This window comes from Corvus kubaryi, unplaced genomic scaffold, assembly GCF_017639235.1.
Source record: "Corvus kubaryi isolate FWS band 111438036 unplaced genomic scaffold, C.kubaryi_AGA036_p1.0 37396, whole genome shotgun sequence".
NCBI classification, from domain to species: domain Eukaryota; kingdom Metazoa; phylum Chordata; class Aves; order Passeriformes; family Corvidae; genus Corvus; species Corvus kubaryi.
In genome coordinates this window covers 24,999,218-25,023,292 of record NW_024581135.1, presented here as the reverse complement: position 1 = coordinate 25,023,292, position 24,075 = coordinate 24,999,218, and the positions used below count along the sequence as shown (strand labels likewise).

Sequence of the window (24,075 nt, the reverse complement as noted above, 5' to 3'; positions counted from 1 at the left end):
TGTGGTCCTGGTCCTGCCCAGCTGTGTGGTAGCCCCATTGACAGGAGCATCAACACAGGCTGTTCTGCTGGCACTCAGCCAAGTCCTTAATACAACATCCATTGTTTCACTCGGGCCTAAAAGAGCCTTAATGAACAAATCCTTTTTTTTTTGGGGGGGACGAGGTGGAGTTGTAGGTTTTGGGGGTTTTGGGGGGAGGGTTGTTGCTTTTCAAAGCAAGAATTATTCAACTGAATAGATAAAAACAAGTACCTTATATTTTGTGGATCAAAGTAGCCAGCTAATGGTCTGAGAATCCCAGTTTTGAGCTTCTTCCTCTACTATTTGGCCTCAGGAGCCTGGAAAGCCTATGCAGTGCTCTCATACTCCATAGATTATGTTCAAACTGCCACCCTTGGAAGGCAATATGTTCCCTCTCGCTCTCATCAGCTGGTGCTAACATAACTTCCACTTTTCTCGGTGTTTCAGAGATTCTTTCAGAAGAACCCTAGGGCAGCAAACAAGTCTTCCTTCTCATCAGTGGAAACAGAATTCCCCCTTGCAAGTCTTTGCACGATCCAGACGTTAAATCCTGGTTTCAATTTTGAGAGATGGCAATACAATATATAAGCTGCAGTGAAACTTGCTGCTGCAGTGCATTGAGACAGGGGATGAAATATCATTGGTGATGGATTTGCCAACAGTGTACTAAAAACTGGGAAGAGTGTTGCAGGATTTAATATGTGCAAGACATTCGATATTTCAAAGTTGTTAATGTTTGCAGCTTTTAAAAATTATTATGCTTGATGTGTGCAGCAGCTAAATCTTTCTTGTTGATAATCAGAGCTGATTTATCTCTTTTTAAAAATTGATCTCAAGCCATACAAGATCTTATTACTCCCAAGAGGAATTAAATAGCTCAGGCATACTCATTTAGATGTAGTTCACCCCCTGACCTCTTATTCATGTCCCCAGTTCATACCTGTCCTGTTCATTTTGTCAGAAAAGCTGTTTAATCCTCCCTACTCCTCCCTCTTCTCCAAGCAACCCCACACACTGAACTGAACTGAACTCATAATCACAGAACATAAATACAGATCTCAAACATTCATCTCTCAAGGAAATGGGAGATTTTTATGACGGTGGGTAGACTGCTATAGCCATGATGGACTGGACAACTTAGGGGATTTGGGTATATGGAGTGTCTCATTGCAGTTAAAGTCAAACGAAGGCAGAGACTTAGATCCAGTTCCCATACAAGTAAATCTTGTATGGGCAGAAGTCCCTACTGACCAAATGGATTTATTTTTAACTAAATAATTTCAATTATCTGAATTTTGTTTTATTTTTGCTGTATTCTTCTGCATGGCAACTTACAGATTTAAATGTATAGGGAACTTCCCACATTATAAAACACTTTATGAATAATGGCGTGTGATATCTTCAGTACCAATCCTAATTTTGATTCATTTGTTTGCTTTACTCAAGTTTGGGAGTCTCTTTTCCCCAGCCTTAAATAAATTTCTTAAAGTCTGTAAGAAATATGATAGAATTTAGAAGTATTTGAACTTTGAAGTCAATGAAATACCTGCACTAAGGGAAAATGGTCCTCTTAGTGTCATTTCATTCCCTATACTAAATACTAGATATGAAATTGCAATCTTGAAGCTAATCATTAAAGTCCAAGAGCATTCATACTTATGTTCATAATTCAGGTTGGGAAGATAAGCTTGCAAAATACATATCAAGGTTTGCATTTCAAACCATCTCTAGATATGCAGGTGTTCAAATTATGATATATTTATCATTTATCCTTCCTCATTAAATGGTCTTTTCCCAAAATTGGGAGTTTCCAAAAAGAGCTTTTACTTTTTGAAATGATGACCTTTTAGGATATCTGGTTTTTTGTTTAGTCTTACTGACTGTTATTTTTTATTTTATTTTAATCCTTTCTTGTCACACCGTCTATAGACTCAGTTCATGTTATTTTTACATAGTTTTTTCTTTTTTTTTTTTCTCATTCTGTCATCCTTTGTCTTCTTCTAGCTCCTTTTGATTTGGAGGTATTGGAAAATGGCAGAAGGAAATTGAAAAATATCCCAGAATAATCTGGGACATTATAAGCATACTGCATAAGAGATTAAAGGAAAGGAACAAGATATGGAATAATATGAAAAAAACACTTTCTCATGCAAATAAAAGGAAATAAACACATGCAAATAGTGTCATTACCTCACTGCCTAGAAACAGGTCCAAATTTCTGGGTTTCAGTTTTTTAATATTTTTTTTTCCTTAGTCCTTTTCCTGTTTCCCACTAAAATGCTATACAAGGATAAATTGCCCTGCACTGCCTCCCCATTGTGCTGTGGATATTATTGAGCTTAATTCTTTCACATGACAAGCATACATGCATGAACATTCTTATGGACACATATAGCATAATAAAAAAAAGTTTTATTAAGAAAAAATACATCTTTTTCCAAAAAGAAAGGAGTAATGGAACCCGAGACTTCCACAAGCTTTGTTATAATGAGTATAAATCATTTATCTCTCCAGTGCAGGATGTATGTATTTTGAACTGCCTTGTTCAGACCTTCATCATTTGTCCTTTATCCAGCAGCACCCCAAGGCAAACCTCAAGTTTTTCCTTCTTTCAGAAACTCTTAATTTCTTGAATTTCCTTCTCAGTCTGGTGAAAAATTCTAGGGGATAGGACTCTCCACTCTTACATAGGATCTTGCATCCAGTTCTTCTCATAGGTAGTAGATGTTAGATATATTCACCAATAATTTTCAAACACAATAATTTCATGAATTTTTTTTTAAAATGGTGAGATCAATGTATTTATGGATGTACAGAGGCATGCTTAGTTTGCTGGGGAGGTCAGGTAATTTGTCAAAGAATGGTGGGAGAGAATGTAATGTGACCCAACACACCAGGGTTCCCCTCTCCATCTCTGCCTAGGAGCTGGTTATCCGAGCAGGGCTGTGCAATTGGCAATCCCCACCACATTTGGTGCTTTACTCATCTTCCTTTGCTTAATGTCACAGTTAGCAGTTTGCACCTTCTATCTGCAGTACTTCAGGGTGTCCGGGTGTTTCTTGAGGAGAACCCTGTTCTTGATGTACCAGCTTATTTCCTCCTTGTCCCCATTTGCCCCATCAAATTTGAAACCAGCCTTCTGTTTTCCAGACAAGCAGGCCATGTATCTTTCTCAATAGTGTCCTCTGACCAATATTTGGGTATTTTAAAGTATTACAAAGAGGTTCAGAATCATTGTACTGCTCTGGTTCCAGCAGCCCAAAGGTCTCTGGCAAGATGTGCAGGCTGGATTCACAGCTGGTCATTTATGGTCAGAGTTTTGATGGATTTCACATGGAGCATGAAGGATTGATCATTTCGTTCATACTGAAGGTTCTGAGCAATTTGAGGCAGGTCAAGTAAACATTAAACCCACTGGGGAAGTTGTAAAGGTCTCATATCAAACCACAAGAGGAAGGTAATTGCAATGCAGAGTCCATGAATATACTGGCCATAGGACTGTGTTGTGTTTGTGCTGCAAGACATCAACAGGAGAGATCGTGCCTCCTAGTTTAGGGACACATCTTGTAAGTTTGAACTGAGCTAAGGAGCAATTGCAGTCTTACAATATATTCATCTTGTAATATATTCCTCTGTTAGTAAAAACATTCAGGATTTAGTTAAATAAGAGGAGCCCCAAAATGTGAATGGCAAAGATGTGTTGATACCACAAATATGAAAAATGCAGATGCACATAACCTGAGGTAGTGTGTCACAGAGAAGTCTCTGCTATACTCTCTCAGGTTTTGTTCCCCTGCTAAACTAACCCTAACAAAAGGGCATGTGCAATACATGGCAGTATGGCTGTACCAAAGGATTGGCTTTGGAGGTAGTATTTTTTTGTTGTTCTCAGTGGAAAGTTTATCATAAAGGAGACTAGAAAATAAAAGTTCTCTCTGTAGCAGCACTACAGGAATCTAACATTTTCTTCAACTAAAAGCTGACATCTTTAACACATTGTTACCATTTCATGTCCGAGTCAGTGGATCAGGCAGGGTGCCAGTTCACAAACAAGGCTAGAGCAAAACACAACTCAGAACAGTACTACAGTGGGTGTCACATGACTGAGTACAGGGCCATCACAAGAGCTAAGGGAGGTTGGGAAAGGTGGAGAAATGCTGATTTCCCATTGTCCAGGTTCTAGTAGCTGGAAAACTCCGCTTCCAAAATTTTCACACCACAAGCAACTTATACCTAGAATATTAATGGAGACCATATGTCTGAATCAGTCCAAATTCTGCTTCTGTTCTGTATCCAAATCTGCTTCTGTAGTAGCTTCTGTAGGGCTTAAGTAGTTAGGAAGTTCCTCGTTCTCTGCAGAATATTTGCCCTTAGCCAGTAACACTCAGTAAATCTAGTGAATCGCTTCACCACAGAGATTTTGCGTGCCATGCATCATCTCAAGAATCTGAACAGAACAGTTTTATACCTCTTCCTCATGCATAAGATCAGTACTTTGCACAGATGTGAAGCGGTGGCATTTCTAGGAAACAGCCCACCGTTATGACTCAATAGGTTTCCAGAGATTTTGCTTTTAATTTTGTCTTCCTGCAACATGGCAACATGAACTCCATTAAGAAGCTATTGTAACAGTCCCACCCAGTCACCCACCCACCTAGAATCAATGGCAGAGACAGCAAGCAGTTCTTTCCCTCCCAGAGAAAGCCTTGTAACAGACACAAGTAGAGGTACAAGTACAACTAGACTTAACACAACCTCAGATTCTTGGTTTTTTAGCTGCATTCAGTGCTGCCATGGGCATGTATTCACTGTTGTACTCATGGGAGTTGGAGTTCTGATTCTGCCAACAGAGAGAAAATGTCATGAATTTAATTTGTGGTCACTTACCTTTGCCCCTCCTGCCTTTGCTCATTAAGTAGGGCAGTTATTCTGACTGTTTTCAGTGGGAACATTAAGGTCAGAATAGACAGGTCAAACTCACATAGAAAACTTGGAATAAAACAAACTGAAAATAAAAAACACACATTGCCCAAAAGAATAGCTAATGTCCATGGTCTTCCTTCTTTCCTGAGTCAAATAGTTCTTGGTTTAAGTGGTTTTGCAGCAGAACAGTGCTGGAATTGCTCCACTGATGATTGTTTTCCCTTAAAGAAAACAATCAGGTGAACTGCTTAGAGCAAAAAAGTAATTTTGCTGACCTGTGCAGCATTTCTCCTCTTTCCTTTGGTTCCAAACCATTAAATCAATAAACAATTCCGTCTTAGAAAAATTAAATCTGAGCTGCTGTCATCAATTACTTGAATTCCAGTGGTAAATGAACAACTCAGTCTTTTTGTCAAAAAACCGAGCACATGCTGAGTGAGTATGTGCCTGTTCCCCACCCATGACCTTTGGAAGGAGGGTTCTGCATATTCTCATATTCTTGCTTACCTTGTTCCTTAAGCAACAGGCTACAACACAGAAGACACAGGAAATGGCAAAAATGATCAGGCCAATAATTATCCATGACACAAGTCCTAGTGAAAAGCAGTCCTCCTTATCTGATGAGGAGGCAAAAAAAAAAAAGGCATTACTGATAATTTTCATTTTTGCCTTCAACAGATAACTTCAAATTCTTTTCCCTCTTCATATAAATAAATTAGCAAAAGTGAACTCTGAAGAAGGATTTTCCTGAGGTGAATTGCCACCTTGGAAAAGTGTATTCAGCAGGAAGCAGAAGATGGCATTTTTTCAGGAAGGGAGGTGAAACTGTTGGTACACAGTGCTGAAAGTGTAGACTGAAAAGAAACCAAGCCAGGCTTGAGAACATGCTGAGGAAAAAAAAGAAAAAAAACAGAAAAATCCTAACCTCCAACATGGTGTTTCAGATCTGAACAAGGTTTAAGCTTATATGCAGTAAGTACCACAGGTGATTTAAAGGGCAGCCTGGACAAAAGAAGGATAGATTTTGGCAGTCGTGTTTGGATAGGAAGGCAAGCTGAGGTACTCCAGATTACCCTTGCCCAGATCTGGGAGAAAATATGACAGGGTGTGAAACATTTAGAAAAAACTCCGAGCATCTGGCTATCCATAAAAGTGGAAATGGAAACTGCAGACAAAACCAAATGTCACAGCTTGAGTCTGAGAAGGTTTTTAAATTCAGAGAGGATTGAGAGATAACTTGACCCAACCATGTAATTGCCTTAGCATTTCAGCTTCTATCTTTCTTTATTCCTGGTGCTGGGAGAGAGAAAAAGAAAGCAAGGGAAGGACAACAGGCAGTACCATGTTGCAACTGAACTGTATGGAGAACCAAGAACCGGTGTGAGTCAAACCACTATTAACCCTTTCATTTTAGTATACCGAAGAGCCACTGAATGAAATCCAGGTCAAAATTAAAGCCTGGGCAGTTAGTCTTCTGGAGTTAGTCCAAGCCCTTCTCAGTAAATGGCCAAAAATTCTCAGCAGTCATGTATCTCTTCTGCTCTAAGAAGGCTCTAAAGCTGAAGGTCTGCTTCAGAGAGATGAACACCATCTTCTTCACACCTCAATGGCATCACAGAGTTCCATATACCACAGCTAGTATGGATATTGACAACTGATTTTCTTTAATCCTAGGCATATGAAGATAGCTCTCAGAATGGATCTTTTTCCCACTGGCTAAACCTAATCTTAACATTTATATTCAGCAGCTTGAAAAATGGACAAGGCAAATTGCTGTTGCAGGCAAAGGTGAGAGTGCAGTATTCTAGAAGCTGTAGTCAAGCTAACTTGGGTACCACCACCAATATGCAAAGCTCAGCATGGCCTGCAAAACCTGCCCAAGAAGATGAATAAATATGGAGAGGACATGCTGAGTAGTCTGCCAACACAGCTCCACTGTTACCAGCCCCCTGCTAAGTAGTTTTAAGCTGCCTGGTAATTAGCTGTGCAAACTCAAGTCACATTATTCACTGCAGCATAGCTATGCCCAACATCTACTTATCAGTAAACTGAAGTGAGGGGAGAAGTAAACTTACCTTGGATGTACAAATAGGTTTCTTTCAGACAGCAATCTATGTAAGGAGGGGGTAAGAATATCTCCAGGCAGTAGGTATAAATGTCAATATCTTTTTTTTCCAGATTTTTAAGAATGAAAGTGGTGCTGCTTCTTGAATTCTGTGTCTGACAATAGCTGACATTACTCTTGGCGATAACTCTCTCTTCGCTCAAATGGAGTGCACAGATTTTCTTCTTTTCACTCCCTTTGAAGAGGGTCATGCTGAACTCGCTCACATTTTTGGGGTTGGGGAATGTGAAATTGAAGTTTCCATTTTCAAATTCCACCATCACCTGGGGATCAGAGACATGGGGCTGATCTGAAGACATGACAACAGTTAGTCACTCACCTAGCAGTGAAAAGAATCCTTAAAGTGCTATGAAACTCATTTAAACAAAACAAATGAACCATGTGATTGTAATTTAAGGCATGTAGGTACTCAGAATGGTCTGGTTGTGGAAAGCAGCCCTCATGATGAGATACCAGCTCATCATTCTGGTTGTGTCAGACATTACTGATAAAATAAATGAGACCTGGCCTATTATCAGCTCTAAGGAGGTTACTGTTAGCATTAGATCAGTGACCTTGATAATATTACTTGCTACTAAAGTTAGTAAATGATAAAGTTATTAATATTACTTACAGTATCAGTTACTAGATATTGTTTAAAGGCCCCCTGGACCAAACACTGTATAGACATGTAATCCCTGCCTCAGTGTCAGATTGTCCTATTCACAGATAAAACAGCTGGGACAAAGATGGTGATGATGATAATAATTATCTCTGGGTTATGGTTCATAATCTGTACCCTACTGAACACGGAATTATAAAATCATTTAGATTAGAAAAGATGCTTAAGATCATCAAGTCCAAGCATTAACCTAGCATTGCCAAGCCCACAACTAAACCTAACACATCCACTTAACTTGATGTCGTCTGCAAATTTACTGAAGATGCAGCCCTCATTGAGGTCATTGATAAAGATATTAAACAGAAATGGCCCCAAAACTGAGCCCTGAGGAACCCCACTTTTAAGAGGCCTCCAGCTGGATGTAACTCTATTCACCACCACTCTCTGGGCTTGGCCACCCAGCCAGTTTGATGATGTAGCTGAAAATTTAAAATGGGATGTGAACCCCAAGCTCCTACATAACTGCCTTAACCACAGGACCTGACTTGTCTTTGTGGCATAGATTGTGATTTGAGGCATGACAAAAAGTTTCAACCTAATTACTTAGATGGTTATAGAACCGTTATCGCTCAAATAATGGAAGGCATAGAGGACAAATGTCTCTCTGTGTGTGCACCCTCATGAAAGCCAGAAATCACATTTGACCTTCCCAAAATCTCTGTGAAAAACTCTCAGATGTTGTACAACTCTCATTCTACAAACTTCTTGGAGAAGCAAAGAAAGTAAACTGACCGAAGATGTCCTGCTACCTCACAATTTGATTTTGTAAAGTCAGCAACCAATAGCACAGAAAACTCCCTCAGACAAAAATATGTTTAAATGTGCAATAAAAAAAGAGAGTTTTTTCTTCAAGGGCAGTATTTTCTGATGTAGAGAGGCACTTAAAACCATAAACCAAATTAGGCAAATGCATCTTACCTATATTTTTGCACAGGCATGATGAGCAGCTGTCAACTCCTGAAAAATACAAAATTGTTTTCTGTTTAAAATTCAAGAAGAGCAATGCAGAAACAGGGGTTGAGCCATGCAATGTTAAGATGCTGAAGCTATTTTTAAATTTGTATCATTATCCTATCTGATCCTTTCTGTGCTACACTCTAAAGTCATATGATATGATAAAATGATGAAATACAAAAATCAAAGTAGAAAGAAAATGCCCAAGGCAAGCATTTATATTGATCATACATATAACATTCACAAATTCTTAAAACACCTCTGCAAAGTAATATGTGTACTTCAGAAATAGAACTGATATGAAAGTAAAACTTTCACCAAGATACCGAGGAAATCTGCCCAAAATAAAAAGCATACTTTTGATTTCTCATGAATCCTGATTTTGCAATGAGCCAGCATTATATTTTTCCCAGACCAAATTATTCATTTCCATCAAGGTTTATTCTGCTTCCCCCACTGCTTAACACTGCATCGAAATATGTTATAATTATCTGGACAATGTTCCAATACATACAGCCAGAAAACATTCAAGCAATGCATATGGTTTAGTTCCTTTTCCAATAGCAACTTTTTCTCTCATTCTTCATAGGTGACCTTCATACCAGAACACAGACACGTTTTTAATAATTGTTCTGGTTTTGTTTTTTAAACTGCTGCCTCAATCACCATACAGTATGGCAACACTTTGGATTGGTTAATAGTACTGGCAACACAGCACAGTCTGATAGTGTTTCATTTAGAATTTTTCTTTTTGCAGTGCCCTAAAATTAAATGTTCAGATAAGTAGACAGACAAACAGAAAAAAACTCTATCTGCTTTTCCTGTTTTCTGGTAGCCTGAGTAAGTTCTTCGGATGCTGCTTGGAATGAAATGTACCTACAACAGGATTTTATGATGCTAAGGAAATACAGGGCAAATACTTAGAGACTTTGATGCACTATCCTATTCTTGTTACTGCTACATGGTAGTCTAGATTCACACAGAGTAGGTCCCCAGCTGTGCCAGGTATTGCACGGCTTGCATAACAAATAATCTTTTTTTTCCAAGGCACCTGTTATCTTTGACATTTGGCCTGTATGGGCACAGAAACATAGGATCATTCTCTTTTGGGTACCTTTGTACGATCTCAACTCTTTCAATCTTTTAGTGTTCATGCTTTTTCCTTCTTTGAATTCTGGCTCCCCAGTTACTGCCATTGGCAAGGGCATTTAAATGAATGATACTCATTTAAAATATTTTTAGTGTGACACAGAAGCTAATAGATTTCTGGAAGACACTTTGCGATGCTCAGAGAGCAATAGAAACTGTTATCCCTTCTTGATTGATTTACCATTTTCCTAGTTATCAAATTCTTCCTGGTTTACTGTGCACAGTCAGCGCCCTTATCTAATTCAGTGACAGTTCTAATATCTGTACTTCTCTCAGGACTATTACTTAAGTGTATGATAACAGACAAGGTACTTAGCATCTTCTGTGAAGATAAGGCAGAGAAAACACACAACTGGTGTGAAGACAAGGCAGAGAAATCACACAACTTGCCAAGCCACAGTGGAATACAGCTCTAGAACCACTGAAGGAACAGACAGAAAGTGCAAACCCTTAAAATGTTATATAGTCTGAAAAGCTGAAAGCAAAGGTCAAACAAAGAAATAATTCTTAATTACTTATACGTTGCATGATGAAAGAAAACAGTTGCTATGAGAACAGCATTTGAGATAAAGGTCATTTAAAATGCTCTGTAGTTTGACATCAGTAGTTTGGTAGCACATACCTTAAAAATTAGGCCAAACAGCCAACAAATTATTTAGGGAATGGAAGAAAAAACCACATGTACAGCAGAAGCTAGGGAGCAAGATGAATGCATAAGGTAATCTGATACTTTTAAGAAGCATCTGCCTGGAGCTGAAACCTCTACATTTGTCACTGGTCATCTGAGGGGAAAGGCAGATGCTGACTCTGTCAGGGCAGCTACAGAGCCAAGTGGTGCCATATTCCTTCCATGTCCCAGAGGAGCCTGGGACAACCCTACTCTGAGCACTAAAGATCAACTTCAAATTTGTTTTCTCTGTTTGTCTCTGAGAATTCAATTTGACTGTTAGCTAATGAAATTGCCCTTTCATACCATGTGGGTTAAAATGTTTGTCACAGATCATGATTTTAATCCTTGTTTTTAATGGAAAAGGGCAGAGAGAGGTCATTAAGCATTTAGTTCATATGACCTTGTGGCAAGCTGAAAGATTGTTTTGTATTCTCTCCAACCCAGAAGCCTAAAATGCCTGTTTTCAAGAAAGACTCAGTAATACATTTCTCTGAATGAGCATTTTGGTAAACGCGATGCAATTAGTATTCCTCTGAAACAAGCGCCCGTGTAGAAGAGTGTGCTTAGCATAGGATAAAGGCGGCACATTTTAGAATTAGATTAACAGTGCCTGAGATTAAAACACAAAATTGTCCACATGGATGACCACAATGGGTGAGAGCTGATATAAATTTCCAGCTCACTAGTTATTCCAGATCAGCTCCTAATTTAAATGCACTTGCTGAATACTAAAAAGTTGCTCATTCCCCCTCCCTGTGCCTAACTGCTGATCTGCTGTGCCCATTTGTACTCGTTCATTCCTGGGGTAATCATGTGGACCTGTAGCACTCTGTTGTTAATGGCCAGACACATTTGGGATGTTTCTTGCCAAGCTCCAGTCAGAATGCATGTACATTTAGTGGGATGTGAGATAGGAAACTGGGGTTTAAACATCCAATAATATTGAGAGATTCACTGACTAATTCTCCCTAATTCTACATCAAAAATATGTGAATAAAAGTCTACATTATGGTATTGCTGAAATTGAACAGAAGATTTCCACTGGTTCAGCAGTAAAAATGCTTACATGTGGCTGTAAGATTCTGTTTTGTTATTTTTCATAGAAGAGATAATTCAATTGCATACAAAGGTTTGAGACAAGAGGAAACAAATCTTTAGTTTCTTTCCTAACAGTGTCACAATGTGGAGTTGCATGGAGTTGTTCCTGGCTCACCTGGTGTGAAGCAGAGTGCCAAGACAAATATTGTGGTTTAGATATAAATCTAAGAGATTACCATGTGTATGAAAGTTACATCTTGTTATGTTAAACTCTGAAGGAGAGTGTGTGTACATTCGTGTATAAGTGTATTTACAGTTACGTACATTTCCGTCTCAATTTCATCTTCAGGGCAGCAGGAAAGACTTTTGGCAGAAGTTTGGGAATTTCAATGGTAGTGCGCTTGGATACCAAGGACAATGGAAAATGTGTTGTTTTCATTTTAATGGGATTGAAATTTTGAGCTTTCTAGTAGCTCTTTGGCAGACAGAGCACTATTTGAAAACATCACCAATCCGTTACGCATTTTGGTCCTAACAGAAGTGTAGAAACCACTTTCAATCACTTTTCAACTTGGGGTTTAGGGTAGAACAGAATACTGTTACTTGGTTTTCTTGCTGTTTGTATTATCTGCCCCAGCTCTCAGAAAACTAACTAGCTGATGAAAAGAACAAGCGTAATTTCACTTGTGTGTGTTTGCGTTTGAAAATGAGCAAGGAAATTGCAGGCGCCACCTTTACAACAAACACATTTGTTTTGTTCATACTAAATGTATAATGAAACTACATACAGTTTTTAAGTTGCTATAGTTTTGACCCTTCAAGCCACTCTGAAAGATGACACTGTCAATTTAGTGTCATTAGTCATATGCCTAAAACTAACATGTTTCTATCTTTCAAGAATCCAGGATTAAGGAGGAAAGAGTGCTTCAGGGCAAAGCTAGAATTATTCTAGGAAGCCATCTTTAATCTGAATTATTTCTATGGTATAATTTATGTTGAGAAATAGCAAAATTCTTATAAAATATACCATGGAAACAACAGCCAGTGTTGATAACATTTCAGAAGCCCTTCTAAGAATTTACCGTGGTTTCCTCCTGTATTGACAACAGGAGATCCGTGGGTGAAGAGTGATGATGCTTTGCAAATGTTGGTGTGCAAAAGCTCATGTGCAGTGTTTCATAGCAAGGGCCACAAGTGCTATGGAATCCTGCCTACAGCTCTGTACTCCAGAATCCCATTGCCCGTGTTTCTCTGCAGGCAACAGAGAGGCTCCCTGCTCTTATGAACTATTTCTTTATCACAACTGGGTTCTCAAATCATAATGCACACATGCACACATATGTATCACTGCCTGTGACCTATTTACAGCCATAGGTCACAAGTTATGCTGAGAACACTGTACGACAAAAAACATGAGAGGTACCATTTCTTCTTACAGGCAGTCTCTTTCTCTTGTCATCTCCTTTCCCCAGTCCCCTGCCCAAATTCTATCCTCCATATTTGAAGGAAGTGAGAAAGAAGGGAGAAATGGTGGTATCAGATGGAACAATTTGCACCCTTGAAATTACAGCTTATTTCTTCCCACAAGGAAGGGACTTCTAGATAGCTTCAGCCATGTGTAGAAGCATGCTGGTCAGGTATTCATGCTAAATTGACTAGGTGAGAAGTATGGAACCAAACTGAAAGGATTTTTTGTTAGTAGATTTAAGAACAACATTGCAAGGAGAACTCCCTTTAGAGGAGTGATTTCAGAGAAACTGATTACAATTACTCTTTCCTGTGATTTCCCCCACCTTTTCATTCTATCTGAAAACTCAGTATACTATCCATATATTAGTTAGCCTTCGAAAAGGTATCTGCATTACCTAAAGAGCTGAAAACTAGATTTTATTGATTGAAAAGCTTATGTTCTTTATGTATGAAAGAAGCATTTAATAGCCTTTGGCATGACCTTCAAAGGAGCATATTTAGATGGTTTTTAGCAACTGTTCACACTAAATCTCAGATCTTACTTATATGATGCATCATAACAAATCCTTGGACAGAATATTTATGGAAAAAAAGACTTTTTAATCAGTTATTATCTGTATTTCCATCCTGATCCATTAATGTGTAGGTTTCAGAGAGGTAACAGATAAAGTTGTGATATTTTACTTTGCATAGCTCATATAAAGCACTGAATCTTGTTAAATCTACATCCATGTTTATGGCTGGACTGAGATTGGTGCTGTCACCTTCTCAAACACAGCACAGGAATGCCATGCTTCCTCTTAAGTCTGTGTTTCAAGCCTGCACCAAAATGATCTCATCTAGTTTTCCATGCCATATACATTTTTCCTTATATAAAAATTCCCTGCCCAAACGAGAGCTGGTTTAATATCGATAACGTGGTTTCTCTTATTATTCACCATCATGCTGCTATGAGATCTTATATCCATCAAGGGAAGCTGGCTGGAACACTACAATCTAAACAGCTAAAGGGTAACACTGAGCAGATGAGCTAAAGACCATAAACAATGAGAACTTGTACTTTTTAGTTTCAGAGCAAATGCCCTATGCTGGCAGGAGTTCTCTTCCCCCCACCTCTAGCGATATTAACGTTGAGAGCAGTCTTTTTGCAGCTGTTACCTTTATTCCTCTAACCCCTTGCTATCATGCCTCATTTACTGTCTCCCATCATTTGCTAAGTTATATTCTATAGAGACACCTACTGCAAGGAGAATAACCCAAAATGTTACTCACCGTACAGGGCTTCAAACTGGAAGCAGAGGACACAGAAAGTTACAGCAACTGCCTTCATGCCTGCCTGACACAGAGGTATCAGCCTTCTGTCTACTGTGAAGATGGGGAAGAACACATGGGTAGAAAAGGAAGTGGTTTGTGGGCTCTGGGAAAAATTGTCAGATAATCAGAATGACTTGTTAACTTAACATTGATCCCCTGACTACATTATAGCTATGTCAGCATCAGCTGTTGCTCATACCTGTGAGGTTTAATGCTGTAATTTTTTTCCTACCTAATGGTTTGCTGTCACAGACAGGAGGATGAAAGATTTTCTGATGTTATTTTTGATGTTCACTTTGCAAAGACTCTTTCTGGTAAAGTGTATCACGAGAGAGGCTGCAGTCATCTACAGCAGACTTCTGCAGCTGGCCCATGGGCAGCAACTAGTATTAACTTACAGTACATACATATTTGTAACTGGCAGCCTAGCTTCTTCCCACCAGTTTCAACTGGTTTTATGTAACTTATGGTCTGGCTCTATGTGGAATGGTGGAAACCATTCGTAATGGGGTAGGAGTCTCTCGTGTGTCCTGGTCCTGAAATTCATGGGAAGAACATGGCCAAATTGCAGAAAGATCCCTTCAGCCCTGTGACTTCTAAAAGATCCACTCCAATGTGACTTCCATCCTGGAGATCAGGCTTGTTTTGCCTGAAATTTCATGAGAAACTTCATGTGGCTCTGTGAGAGGAGATCTGACTCAGTGCCCTAGAGCCTCAGGTCAAAAGACTCTCTCCTTCCCTCTTCCTTGCCTTTGTGCAGCACACTCTATTCTGGCCTGTTATCCATCTTTATTCTGGGAATGTTTTAGGACCCTTGGTAACATGTTCTGCAATCATTTAATCCTGGCTGCTTATTTATGTCTATAATATTAATTTTAGTGCAGAAAATATGCAAGAAAAACAGCTTATAAACCATATTCAATATGCTAGATACCATTCACATTTCTGATTGCACAAAGAGAAAACACAAAGGACTGCTAGTGGTGCCTGACAGACACTGCCAGGGTTGAGTCCTTGTAGTGGTCAAATAATTGGTAAATAACAGGACTGTGTTACAGATTCACTCCTACTTTATACTGTGTGAATAAATCCTCACACTTGTTTACTCTTCTTCAAAAAGTGATTTAATTTCTTTCACTGTTACTGCTAAAGATCTGTTCACATGGACATTGGCAGAGTTTTACTTTCTTCAAATCTTTTCAAAGCCCTGGTAATCTATGCCATTTTAAAAATTACATTCAGAGCTAAATCTGAGTCAAGTCAGGTGTTGATCTTAATTTTCAGCTCAAGTCTCTGAGACCAAAATTAAGGAACTCGAAGTAGAGAAAGTTTCTGCAGTATGCTTTTACTTCTAAAGCCCAAAAGTATATGGAGGTTCAAACAATGATAAACCCACAAAACATACATCTGACTCCTCAGCTTTGCCTATGAAGTTAAGAACCATGTTGGGATCTACTGAGGTTCCAAGTAGGATCATCTTTTCTATCCCCCATAAAAACTAATGGGAAGTGCTGAAAGAACAGAGCAACCCTCTCCTGGGAGATGACCTTTACTGCCCCCCAAATAAACTTAAGAGTGGCCCCTGGAGAAGCTTACAGTAAAAAGAGCTGCTGCTGCTACAGAACTAAGGGTGGAAGAGAATCAGGTGTCAAGTACTCCTACGCACATATTTGGGAGAGCATGGTGACAGCACGCCAAGGAAGGGGTCCCTACAAAGCCTGTCACTGACTGGGAAGGCCAATAAAGGTGTAGGGAATGTACTCCATGTGCAAAGTTTTAGCTATTTTTTTATGAAAACAAGCTTTAAAAGAAATCAGTATTGTTAGGGTTCCAAAATTTGTTGTCTTTCTTAAAAATTCAAACATTTTGTTAGGAAAGTAATTTTGTTACAGAGGATTTTTTTTTTTAACCAATATAATTATTTTGGAGCAACTTATTCCTTCCCTCCCTCCCTTTGATGGTATCAGTTACACCAATGCAGAGATGATTAATACACATCTATTTCACTTCTGGGGGAAGAATAGCGACCAGCATAGCTTAACTGGTATACATCTCACTACCGCAATTGAAGAAAGTCTCACTGTCCAGTTTGTATATGTCAAGTCCTGTCTCTTTACTATAATTATGGCTTCAAGTCAACAATTACACCTTCTCCTTTTCTGCTTCCTGGCACTTGGGATGGCCAGAACACACTGATCTCTTTATTTCAAAAGGGTCAAGCCCAGAGAATACTTTGGGGTACATTTGGCAGCACTCTGAAATTTGATCTAAACAGTGATTTCAGGCGTATTGGATGATGAGCCGGCAGAGCCTGGGGCACTCACAGTGTACACTCACAAGCGAAGAGACACAAAGTCTAGCTCTGCACTCAGTGTGAGGGATACTCACCTTCTAGTCCCACACCAACAGGGACTCTTCCACTGCCTTTCAATCCTTCCATCTTTGCCTTGCTCCCCTATCAGCACTTACGTACTTCACAAAGATATTGTTACTGCAATTTAGCAGTGTTTCTTCTAAATACTACGGTTGGTTACGGTTAAACACCTGGAACAAGTCGTCTGTTTCCACAGGCTTCCCACGACCGTAACTATTTTTGCTCACAAACACGTGTTTCCTTTTTCCATCCTCACTCATTTCATTTCTCTGTGTCTTGATTTTCACTCTCCCATCCACATACGCCTCTCAGAGCCGACTTCTTTCCTCCTCCAACCTGACTGTCCCCCAGTCCCTGACAATCCTGCTCCTCAAGCAGTAGCTTCCTTTCACCATGTGCAGTAACTCCCATCTGGAATGTAGCTTCTCCTTCACCCCATGCCCTATTCTTTCTTCATGTCCTACTCCAAATGCTACCCTATAGTGATAATCTCCTTTTTTTCCTATCATCTTGCTTCTGACTGTTTACAAACTGGAAAATCCTTATGTGAATTTTCGTGCCTTTAAAAATGCGTTCAGTAGTACACCCAGTTCCAAAGAGAAACCGGCTTGCTCATCCCTTGGACCATACACCAGTATTCTCTACTACACAGTCTTCAGTACTTCTCCCTTCTAACTCCAAGTAACTTGGAAAACAACACTTTTGCAGTTTCCCCAAGGATGCAGCAAAGATTTTCCCTGTGTGTATGATGTATATATTTTTTTGCTCTGTTTAATCACATACTTACTGTTATCACTCAAAACAATGTCCATGTTAGCAAAATGATACTGCATAGTTCACTGTGAAACCAAGGTTCAATGAAGGCTCTTATTCCATCTCACCAGCAGTTTTCCACTTCTGCTCATGAATGAGCAGTTGCCCACAGCAATAAAAAATTTTCTCTCCGTAGAATGTTTTGCAATTCTTTCTTCAGAGACTGCTACAGTCTATCCACACAAATTATATTCCATTGTCTCCTGCTGCTTCTCATTCTTTGCTTCAATATCTGGCCTATATTCTCATGACTCCAGGTCATTCCCTCAGGGCTGGAGCAGAAAGCCTCTACACACATGCGTTTCCATTTCCTGTCCTCCTAATTGAGAAGGGGAACAATGACTTTCACTGTGCTATTTTTAAAGTTCTGTAATGGCTTTAAATCCCACTTCCCATCTGCACCACTCCCCATTAGGTGTGTAAACAAGCTGCAGTCATTCAGGATGTAGAGATTTCAGCTGAAACGCAGCTCATGTGCTCCCTCGTTTGTTCTGATGCCTCCTTTGCTGATATGTTGGTCTGATCTCTCCCCCAGGCCTGTGGGCATCCTGTAATATTCTCTCCATCGATGTGCCAGTGGAGGCTACTGGGGCTCAGCCCAGCCAGCTCAGCAGTCGGGCAAAGACCTCCCTGCAGAGCAGATCTAATGAGACAGTCCCCTTTGGGGTGGGTTTATGTGTGGCTTTGCTTCTTGATGCAAGCTCAATTACCCCATTAATAACTTCTTTTTAGGGTTTGTTTTTTGTTTTTTTTTTTCCTTTGGATGATGCTTGAGATTATTTAATTGCTGCTGAGCTTCCTAAAAGAAGAAGAAAAAAGTATATTAAGGAGTTTAGCCCAGTTCTAAGGCTTGCAAGGGCATTGACCTATAAATTCAGTCAACAGGCGCTAAGTGGGAAATTCAGTCAAGTCTAAACAGGTTGCCCAGAGAGGCAGTAGATGCCCCATCCCTGGAAAAAGCCTGACCTAGTTGAAGATGTCCCTGCTTGTTGCTGGGGGGCTGGACTAGATAGTGATTAAAGGTCCCTTCGAAACCAAACTGTTCTATGATTCTAAATGCTGCTTCAGATCCTGGGACTAATGTTTTGGACTGGCTGACTCAAGGCAACTGAGAGCCACCCAGGAAAAGACAGTCTCCGTCTGATCTTAGGAACTTCTCTGCCTCTGTGTATCCAGCCCTGTCCCTCCTGCAGCACAGTTACCTAAAAGAGGTACCGTACACTTCTTCAGGATATGGGGTGTAGATAGAAAGGGCTCAGTGGAGCTCATGTGCATGTGCTGGTGGTGTGGACTGCAGACCTACAGGCTGGCTGGGGAAAGTCTACTGTCTTCAAAAACACCAACAACAAAGGTAATGACCATGTTCCTGCCCTTCAAGTTTGTACTAGGAAGAGGATTGTGAGCAGTAGGTACTTTTCATTGGCATATGCCTGAGTGTGCAGGAGGTATTTAGGAAAATACGAGGGTTGTAGATAGCCTGTGTTCATGGGCAGTGTTCCAGAAGGAGAAGGAGATCTTCTGAAGCCATTGCAGTTCCCTATGGCCAACATGCTGCTGTGTAGGACTTTGTTACAGGGCCCCTTATATCTAGGTTTGGAAAGGAGGTCTTTCAGAACGGATGGCAAATACGTAAAACCCGAGTGAAGTGCAAACCTGGAGACCCAGAGTGTTACTGTCTGGCACTAGGGGGAGCAGTGCATGACAGATACATGCAGATGAGCTAGGTGACCATAGGAGTTCTCCTAGGTGTGACAGTGACAAATTATACACGTTTTGTAAAATTTTCACACCCCAGCTCTTTCAAAGTTTGCAGTAGGGTGGGGACTCCTACTATGTGGTTATCTGGTCAGCTGCCTTTGAGGAGTTAGGAGGGAAAGAGCCATGTTCTGTGGTGATGCTTGGGGTTTGTGGTGTGGTTTTTATCTCAGCATTGTTGTGATTACTTTTTAAAGGTAAACTCTTGCTACCACTGCCTTGGCAGTGTAACAAAGAGAAACTTTCTCCAAAGAAACAGTCACCAAAATTGTGATGCAATCTTGCAGATAAGAGATAAATGAAAAGTTAATGCTGAAAATTGCAAGGACAGGTGAAGCAGCACAACCCTGTCTTGGACTTCTAGAAACACTGAAGTGGCTGAGGACACACACATGTTTTTCCCAGCTGACTTAAACTGCTTTTGGAAACCCTGTTTCTCAAGTGTCTCCAAGTCAGGCTTCACTATTGTTGTTAGTGGTTAACTGGAGCTAGGCTTAGACAGCACAGGCCTTGGTGGATTTGGAGGAGTAAAAACAATGAAATCACAAATATGTAACTAAGTCTCTATTTTGTGTCTGTCATTCAGAATCTCACAGGAACAAAGTGCCTTGTACATGCAGGCTATGGAAGGCAGTACTCCCACCTGCAAAGGTGAGATCCCTCGCTCCCTCCAGCCGCACTCCTCTGATAGGCGCCGGAGCAAAGACAACCAAAGCTGGGTACCCTGCAGTGCTGTGTCAGCGCCGGGCTCCTGCCGCAAGGGCCTGGTGAAGGATTTGTTTCCCCTTCTGCAGGAGAGGTTTCCAAGAGCTGCCTTTCAGGCTGAGCTCACCCGGACGCTGTGAAACGCGGGGAGCAGCACTGCTGACCCGTGGCCGAAAGCTCCATACCCCCGGGTGACCGCGCACCCCGGCTCTGCAGCGGAGCCCCCGGAACCCGGCGAGCCCCGGGTCCCCCGGCCGCGGGCGGCTCTGCGGCCGCGCGGGAGCGCTGCGGGCCGGGCGGGTGAGGCGGCAGCGGGAGCGCCGCTGTGCGGAGGGGGCCGGGCTGTGCGGGATCGGGCCGGGCCGTGCGGATGGGGCCGGGTCATGGCGGATGGGGCCGTGCTGCCGGTGCCATACGGGGGGCTCGCTCTCAGCCCCGTCTCGGCACTGCCGAACTCCTGGCTTGCAGTGCAGCCCCTCAGGGTCACCCTGCATGGCCCCGGTCTCGGCCCTCACGAAGGTACGACTGCTCTCTGTGGTTTCCTAGAATCCCACACGAGCCTCTTCACGTGCACGTGGCTTTATGTTTAAAGGGGTTTGGGGTTTTTTTTATTTTCATCAGAAAGAAATTCTGAAACCGCACAGCAGAGAGCAGTGCAATGTCAGTGTCGCCAATGCTTGCGTTTGGAGGGACAGAGCAAGTTTCTTAGGGCTCAGGAGGCTTTGAAAGTGACATAGCCGAGAAGGGGGGTTGGTCTTTTTTGTAGGTATTTGAACATTGTTTATGTGTTCTTGCTAATTTTATGAGAAAGAACAAGCTGTGAAAACAATCCTTCCAGCAGGCTGGGAAAGGCCGAGAGGTAATGAAGTTTGAGTAGAAGTCACTTTTCAGGGAACCACTACAAGTGTGTGGCTGATGTGGTCTCAGAGGTGCTGTAGTGAAGAGTGAATGAGGAACTCCCCCGAGGCCAGACAGAACTCACCAGAGTTTGCTGCCACTCAGAGTAACCGAGTTAACCCGGGACCAAATTCTCTCCTGCAAGAGGATAGGAGCCGACTATAAACCTCTCTGATGTCTTTGCTATTTGTCCCAGAGCACTTTTAACCCAGTGAAACAGAGCCTTAAAGCCTTTGGTGTGCTTCAGGATCTCACTGTAATGGAGGGGTCTAGGCACACTTCTTACAGCTAGCTTGGATGCTGTCACCACACAAAAAAAAGAATTTGCAGTAATAATTACAGTGAAAACGAAAAAAAAATATAAATCAGATATCTGTATTATCTAGAGAACGTGTGATTGAAATGACTACTCTAGAACATGACTTTAACCACAGTGATCACATTGCAGATCACCATAGGATATTCTGGTGAATTGGCCTTTGTCATGTAAAGACTCTAGATTTCTTCACTGAAGTTCCCAGCTGCCATGCACTTCTCTGCTCCTGGGAGACACAGCAGTGGAACAAAAAGAACGAGCTCTGCAGCTGCCAGGTTCACGTCTTGATTAGGTGCCTTGTGTCTCTAGTGCACTCTCAATACAGTTCAGGGTGAACTATCCAAACCAGCTGTAACAGGATCACAGTATCAGTGTCAATGCAGGAAGTATCTAGTTCACTCAGACAAGCTCCCCAGTAGCTAATCCACCCTTGTACTCAGAATAAAACCTCAGTAAACTCTGCTCAGTCTAAGCTGTTCCCAGCTACTATTAAGTTGGTCCGGGCAGATATATACACAGTGGATAGGAATGAGCAGTTCCTTGCTTGCCCATGACTGACTGAAAAGAGCAAGCTTTACACGCTGGGTCTCTTTGATCTCCACTCTGTGGTTACTGGCCATTAAAAGTGAATGTTTGCTTAGGGGGCTTTTGTTGTCCTCACTGAACTGCTGCTCCATTTGGGTCTGTAGCCTCATGTGATCCTGACTGAACCACAGCAAAGCACACCCATATCCAGAGAAGTCAAGCATCTGCAGCACAGTGAAGCTAGAGGAATAGAGGTGTCCATACTGTTCCTGTAGATACTACAGAATCCTGTATTTTCTGCCTCCTCGTCAGAACCAGACAAGCCCTAAACCTGAAAACTTTTGTAGGTTATGAGAGTCTTTCAGGATAGCATTACCATATATTTTTCCTCATGTTATATTCTTCACTAAGTACCCGCTGTTGGATGCTTATCTGTGAGGCAAGATACTTGCCTCTGATTTTTTATTCTCATCTGGTACAGCCTTTACATTTATACTCTCATGAATTTAGATGACTGTCAGAAAAGGTGGAAGTTGGTGTTTCTCCATTCTCACTGTGTTAATACTGCTACTAAACATTAATGTTACATTAGCATCTGCGGCCGGACCTAACTTCAGAATTCCTCAGGAACCTCCTTCTGGCTGGGAGCTGCCTTGGTTTGCTGCCAGGCCAGGAGTGGAGCTATGTCTCATCAGATAGCCCTGGAAAATACGGTGTGATAAATCTCAGTTTTCTGTCTGTAGATCTGTTTATAGATCAAGTGCTTATTCCATTGTTTCAGGTGGCCACTGAAAAGTCACATGCATGTGTCCCATCTCTCTTTAGTTCAAAGTCATCTCTTCTTATTGCCTGCCCTCTTTGGTTGCTAGAATCCTTTATCCCTTGTCTGTCTGCTGTACTTTGTCAGCAGCAGAGGCAAGGTATGGCCCTTGCAAAGTCATGAGCAGTGAAGATGTGTTCAGTACATACCACAGAGGTCAGCCTCACAGCTGATGCTTGTTTTTTCAGCTGAACTAGGCTCCCGTTGACAAAAGTGGCCCTCAGATGCTGCTGTGTAACTCATCAAAGGTACTATTGGGTGTGATTGTATTCCTCTTGGTTATCCCAGTTCCTTTTTAAGACTCACCTCTTGCCTGATGCTAGGGGCTGCTGGTTGTGACCCAGAAATCTGTAAGCGCTGTTTTGTTGGTGTTCACAGTATGATGGTGAGGGTACAAATGTATTACTTCTTATGCTGGGTGTCTTGCTACACATGCAATCAACAAATACAGGATTCTGTAGTTACAAGATCATGGATTCACGTTATATTGATTTAGGCATGTACCTCCACAAGCCATTGGCTTTTTCCCTTCCCTGCTAGGTAAGAAAAAAGCTGTAAAAAAAAAAAAAAGGAAGCAAGCCAGTCACACCACTCTACTTCTCATTGGGTTGCTGTGGTTCTGTGGTTACACTGTGTTTTCTAGTGACATCAGTGAAGGCTCTGTAGTTTTCGAATGACGGACTGTTTTGGTGCTTCTTTTGCTTGAAGAATAAAAATAGTTAAAGGGGAAAAGATTAATTTGGCCATTTGCATCTTTCCTTCTAGTTACAATTTCATAAGTAGGTGGTTAGTGCTAGTGGTTACAGAGAAGAAAGTGGTGATTTTATTATTAGCTTTATATCAGACAGGTACAAATTGTTCTAGTTGATATGGAAACATAACTGGCTTTCCACTATGAAAAGAAACATTTCATTGTTTCCAAACTTTGAAGACTACTCCAGAGATCCCCTTTGGTCTATTTAGGTTTACCCACTGTTTTTCAAGGCTATTTGTGTTGCTTTGAGTTCTTCCATTTCTTCTGTAATACAGAACAGCTGATCATCCTTGTTTCTGTGAACTCAAAAGTCCACAGGACTTCAAAAAGTGAAAGGGTAAATTCCTGGAAGAGAAATCCCCTGTGGCTGTTGAAGACAAAGACACCACCCTTTGAAGTTCCTGAGCCGCTGGTGAAGGAGGGCTGGAACAGTATTTTAGGGAGGTTTCATAGCATGCTTTCATTGGTTGTATACTCTTTCCTGCCATCTGCTCTTGGACACTGCTGGGAAGTGGACAGCTGCTGCTGTGTCTTTTAGCATCATTCCCACCTTTTTTTTCCCTGCCTGCTCTGTCTGGATGCCTACAGACACTGTAGAACAGGTTCTATTCTATTAGTATTCATTTATATTGTACTCTTCCTGATTATTGCAAATAATGTTACCACATATGAAATAAAGAGTTACTGCTGCTGTGCTCTTCATCATCAGTAGATGTTAGGCATTAGTAGAACTGAGTGTCTTTTGGTGTTCCAAGTGAGTTAATAGTGACTGCAGCAGAGCTGGAAGCCAA

At 41.1% G+C, this 24,075-nt stretch overlaps 1 protein-coding gene across 1 annotated transcript; it reads right to left on the bottom strand.

Moving 5' to 3' along the window:
• Positions 1-2,413: 2,413 nt before the first annotated feature.
• On the bottom strand, positions 2,414-14,421 carry LOC121670667 (inducible T-cell costimulator-like). Its single transcript, XM_042041187.1, has 5 exons — positions 14,284-14,421; positions 8,649-8,687; positions 7,020-7,358; positions 5,452-5,561; positions 2,414-4,861 (listed from the first exon to the last, which is right to left on the bottom strand). Exons 1-5 carry the CDS (start codon positions 14,339-14,341, stop codon positions 4,778-4,780), a joined length of 630 nt encoding a protein of 209 aa, XP_041897121.1. The 5' UTR covers positions 14,342-14,421; the 3' UTR covers positions 2,414-4,777.
• Between the last annotated feature and the right edge of the window lie 9,654 nt (positions 14,422-24,075).

Coding starts and splice junctions, on each gene's coding strand:
- LOC121670667 (XM_042041187.1), bottom strand. CDS start 14,341: ATGAAGGCAGTTGCTGTAACTTTCTGTGTCCTCTGCTTCCAGTTTGAA. Junction 8,688..14,283: donor CCAGTTTGAAGCCCTGTACG/GTGAGTAACATT, acceptor TGTATTTTTCAG/GAGTTGACAGCTGCTCATCA. Junction 5,562..7,019: donor AACCTATTTGTACATCCAAG/GTAAGTTTACTT, acceptor CCTCCTCATCAG/ATAAGGAGGACTGCTTTTCA.